The 5,162-nt window shown below is 36.5% G+C and overlaps 1 protein-coding gene across 1 annotated transcript; it reads right to left on the reverse strand.

Moving 5' to 3' along the window:
* Positions 1 to 288: 288 nt before the first annotated feature.
* On the reverse strand, positions 289 to 4,862 carry LOC131149495 (large ribosomal subunit protein uL4-like). The gene is made up of 2 exons (XM_058099965.1): positions 3,639 to 4,862; positions 289 to 700 (listed from the first exon to the last, which is right to left on the reverse strand). The coding sequence occupies exons 1-2, from the start codon at positions 4,743 to 4,745 to the stop codon at positions 587 to 589; spliced, it is 1,221 nt and encodes a 406-aa protein (XP_057955948.1). The 5' UTR covers positions 4,746 to 4,862; the 3' UTR covers positions 289 to 586.
* Between the last annotated feature and the right edge of the window lie 300 nt (positions 4,863 to 5,162).

Below are 5,162 nucleotides of genomic sequence, written 5' to 3' on the forward strand. Positions count from 1 at the left end.
TTTATTGTTTTCTAAGTACTAACCATCTGTATGAAAGCAAAGTTTCTGGGCATTCCAGATACCAGATCCACAATACACAACACTACAAATATTGGAATAGACCCAATCATCAAAGACCAGTTGAGGTTGACAATAGTGCAGAAAATGTAAATTCCATAAAAAAAAAAAAAAAAATTATATATAACAGAAACAAAATAAGAACAAGTGCCTGACAAGCCAATAAGGATCTACAGGAATCAAGGCAACACACAGAGTATGCGAGCAAAAGAGCTAACTAAAACACCGATGTAATTTAAAGATCACACAGTAAATAATCCATTTTTCAATCACCAAATTGAGTCCTAGCATCATATTCAATACCAGTACTGTAGCAACTAAAATTTTCTCCACCTAACTAGAAACTTGACAAATAAGGGGGAAGGGAAAAAACCCAATGTCTGTAATGGTGTAGCTTTGTTTCAGTATTTCCCTTCCCACCTAACTCATCCATAAACTCGGAACAGCAGATCGAGCAATTTGACACCAAACGCAAAACAAATTAAACAAAACTCCTTCTTTAAGAAAATTTTGAAAACAGAAAACAAAATTACTGGGAGACACCGAGCCACTTGGAGAAGTTCTCAAACTCTGTGTAGTCACTGTCTGAAATCATAGTCTGGTACCATGCCTTACCTGCAGCGTTGATCGCAGCTGCCTCCTCCTGAAAATTGAATGAAAAAATGGGATGGGGAAGTGGTCAGAAAATGTTCCACGTCTTTGTTATCAAATAATAAAAATACCCTTAATTTTGAAAAATAATAATGCATAATTTGCATTTGTGCCATCACGTGCACCAAACATATGATCAAATCATCAAACTGTGTAGAAACTCGCAAAGAGTTGGCATTCGCAAGTACGAAAATTGTACAAACTGATATGGTACATTACTCAAAAACAAGAGACATCAGCAGAACTGATAATTACATAGAAAAAAGAACCATCCATTCCCTTAAAAATTAAATATTACTTCAAGTAGCACAGCATAACTCAAGACAATTAATTTGACAATGTAAATTGCACAAAATTGTAAATTTCACAAGGTAAACTTACAATGCATGTAAAGAACATAAAATCAAATATTATCCCAAGAGTAATTTAATTACAAAACAGAATGCACAGCATGCTTGTTAAAAAAAGAAGTCACAAATTTACAATTTCAAAAGCTAAATTGCAATCATTTGTAGTTTAGGTACCCCCACTGGTGGTCCAATTAAAGATTTGCATCTTACAATGATGAGACAAGAGTACACAAGACTCCATTTGGTTACAACTGACCTAGTATGCAATGATTAGGTAAAAGGACCATTTAAATTATAAAATTATACTCTTATCAGTTTTTTTTCATTTCAGAAAATTCTTGGATATAACTAAAATTAACCCAATCTAAACATATATTGTCATGTCTGGTCCCTGAAACAAGAAAATCATAAAACTATAAAAGCAGAAAGAATTAAATAAAAATGTACTTAAAACCCCTTAAAAGGCAATGATCATGGATGTTAACACCAAGGGAATCAAACTAATCCTGAATAACTGAGTTTACACATGTATAACTTGACTGAAAATGTATTTAAACCCCCCCTAAAAGGTAATGATCATGGATGTTAAGACCAAGGGCATCAAACTAATCCTGAGGGTAATTGATTTTACACATGTATAACTTGACTAAGGAACAAGTACTTGAGCACTTGACGATAAGCAAAAATATCTGGAAAATAGGCAAGTTCAAGGAATGGAGAATAAAGCATACTTCTAACCAAAAACACAGAAGAGGAATGAAACAGCTGATGCACTGGTCTTATAAGAGAAAGGGATCAAAGAAGTGGATTTCATTTCAAATAGGATTAAATAGTAAAGAAGGCCACAAAATATACATCAACAAAAACAGTAAGGGGATATTTCCGAGTTAAGGGTGTGCACCCAATGTAACATTTCCAAAAAAAATGAGAATATTTCTTAACACACAACCAATATAAACAAGTAAAACACCAATTGAATGGCAAGAAACACAGATTTTGAAAAAAAAAACATTATGAAATGTAATCATGAAAATATAAACTAACATGCAACAATCATATATGAAAGCTAAGAGAATGCAACAATTGATATTAGATCCATTGCTGTGATATACACTCATAATAAATGTTAAGAGTTCTGAAGTTCTACAGCGATCAATGATATTTAACTATAGAAGAAAAGACAACAGTATACAAGGGAATAGTCACCAAAAAAGAGTATAACCATAGTTGTCAAATCATATATCAATTTTCCAATATTTTGTATCCCTTATGGTATCATGCATTGCAAGTTCCTCTTACAGTATCGTGTATTTGAAGTTTTAACAGGGTGGAGAACCTTAACAAATCTGTCCAATACAATGAAGTATATATATATATATATATATAGCATTTCGGTGAAATAAGCTTAACAAATACACAACATTATCAACTCCATAAGCTTAAAGAAATGTGAAACAGAATAACAGTAGACGTGTTGATCACCATCACATAGCATCCCATTTCAAAACTATATACCAAATTTGTCTCATCAGTCTAAATGCTAAAAAAAATCGGCTTTGCTCAACACTCAAACCAGCTAAATCACTTAAACCCTTATTTTCTTGGCATTATAATAAATAAAGGTGGGGGGGGGGGGGGACTTTTTACTTGCAAAAGTATGAATTATCTAAATTCCCTTAAATTCTAACTGTCATCCGTCAACCTTGAAAAACATGTATAGACTAACAGCTAATTTTTATATAGCTGAAATACAAAAAATTGAACACAATAGTATTCTAAAAAAGAACTTAGTGCAACGGGAACACAAGTTACCACAAACACATATCTAACCTTAATATGCAGCAACATTCACATATATTTAAGGTCTAAAAAATAACTTTTTGAAATTCATCTCTTAAAAAATAAAAATAAACGCAGAACAAAAGATTATCAGGCACAAGTTTCTTAAATCCAAGAAACTAAATACAGTATCACATCGTGAATTGTAAAACAAACTGAATAAATCATCAATTTGTATCAATTAGAATAATTCTTTTGATATGTATTACTTTCTATTTGATTTCAAGCATTGTAAGCTTTTTCTGACCATGAGTACAAATTTTGACATGAGTGCCCAGGGAAAAATTTTAAAATAAAATTATCAAAGTCATCTTTTTTCCTTTTTGTGTATTTGAGGGAAGGAAGAGCCGCAATAATCAGGAGGCTGCATTCATTTAGATGGAATTGAGAAGAAAATAGTGAATTGGAATTCAACATTAATCTTACAAAATAAAATTTAAACCTGCAACAAATGCATTATCAAACTCAACAAAGTTGGAATTCCAAAACAAATCCAATTATATGCATGAAAAGGCACTCTAAGCCTCAAGAGTGGTAAAAAAAATACAGCAACACTAATTATATTGGTACAGTATTTAACTACTAGAAAATTATATGAAGCCTATATTGTACAATATCATTTACATATAATATGCACCAAAGTAACATATAGCAGATAATTAAGCAAACAATGACAGCGTGCCAAAACAACATATAAACAAATAAAGGAATTGAAAAACATAAAAGCAAAAACAGTTATACCTTCGGAACTTGCTTCCTCTTCTCATCTAGCTTCTCCTTCTTGGCCTTTACACGCTGAGCCTCGGCCAAAAGCGCCATCCTCCTTGCAGTCTTAGCATATGGATTGAGCTTCAAAAGTACATTCAAATTCTTCAGAGGATTCTTCTTCATCGGCGCTCTCTTGACGACCTTATTCACCGGCCTGACAACAGACTGAATTTCATCCGAGTTGATGATCCTAGATAAGTCCGCATTAACCATCTTAGACCGAGGCAGGACGTAACCCTTCTTCTTCTCTGACTGCTTGTCAAACGAACCATAGATTGAGTCCAGCTTCTCAAAGGCTGATTTTGTCCAGATAATGAATCTTCCGAGGTGGCCACCAGGCGCAAGCTTCAAAAGGTTGAGCCGCTCAACGTTGGCGACCTCAACACCCGGAATATTACGGAAGGCCTTGACGAGCTTCGATCCCTCGTTTCCATAAACAATCAACGGGCCTTTCCTACAAATGTACCTGCGGTTTCGCATTTTACCCTTTCCGGGGCGGATCGAATGGCTGTCCTTGGCCTTCTCTGCATCTGGATAAGCACCTATCTGCTTGAGAATTTTGATCGCACCCGATGTTTTCTCCACGCTCTCAGCAGTATCCCCAATAACAAGAGGAATCTCCGGGACAGTGTCGATGCGGTGACCTCGAGCCATGACGAGGGCAGGGATGGCAGAAGCGGAGATGGCGGACGCAACGGCGAACCTCTTCTGATTGAGGTTGATCCTCCGGTGCCATCGCCGCCAGATCTTGGTCGGAGCGAACATCCGACCACCGCGGCACATGTTGCCGAAGGCACCCTGGCCGGCGCGGTGGGTTCCGCCTCCAGGAACACGAGGGATACGGGATACGGCACGACCAGTCCCCCAGGACTCGGCGGAGGTCTGATGTCCGGCGCGGCGGCTGACGGCGTACGGCTGGCGGCTGTTCTTGGACATGTTGGCGTGGACTTCGTTCACCAAGTCCGGGCGGATCGGAGCCTTCATCACGTCCGGCAAGTGGACGGTGTTGCCGCCGTCGGTTGCCATGTCACCCTCCAGGGTTTGGACGGAGACAACAGGGCGTGCGGCGGCGGTGGCCATTGCAGAGTGGGTAGGTGTGTGTTGAGTGAGGAAATGAGAAGCAGGGAGCTAGGGTTTTTAGCGGAGAATAGGGGTCGAAAACGGGTTAGCGGGTCGGGTCCATACGGGTCGGATCATAAATGGATTGAATCATAAACGGGTTAATATTAAACAAGTCAAACACATGCGAATCCTAACCTGTCTATTTAATAAATCGGCAGGTTTAAAAAATACAATTAATTTCTTTTAAAATTTTTTAAAATTTCATATAAAATGACATTTAAAAAAAAAACACTTCATTTTATTTATTAATATCTAAATAAAAGCAACATAAATTATAAAAATAATAATAAATCTCTTTAATTAATCATTTTTTTTTAAATGTATAATTAAAAAAAACACCTAAAAAATATGCATAAAAATATTTGAGTGAGCATG

This window comes from Malania oleifera, chromosome 2 (assembly GCF_029873635.1).
Source record: "Malania oleifera isolate guangnan ecotype guangnan chromosome 2, ASM2987363v1, whole genome shotgun sequence".
NCBI lineage: Eukaryota > Viridiplantae > Streptophyta > Magnoliopsida > Santalales > Ximeniaceae > Malania > Malania oleifera.

Bases quoted from the DNA above. Each gene is read 5' to 3' on its own strand.
- LOC131149495 (XM_058099965.1), bottom strand. From the start codon at position 4,745: ATGGCCACCGCCGCCGCACGCCCTGTTGTCTCCGTCCAAACCCTGGAG. The intron at 701-3,638 runs GTATAACTGTTT...TTCAATTTTCAG, and splicing joins AGAGGAAGCAAGTTCCGAAG to GAGGAGGCAGCTGCGATCAA.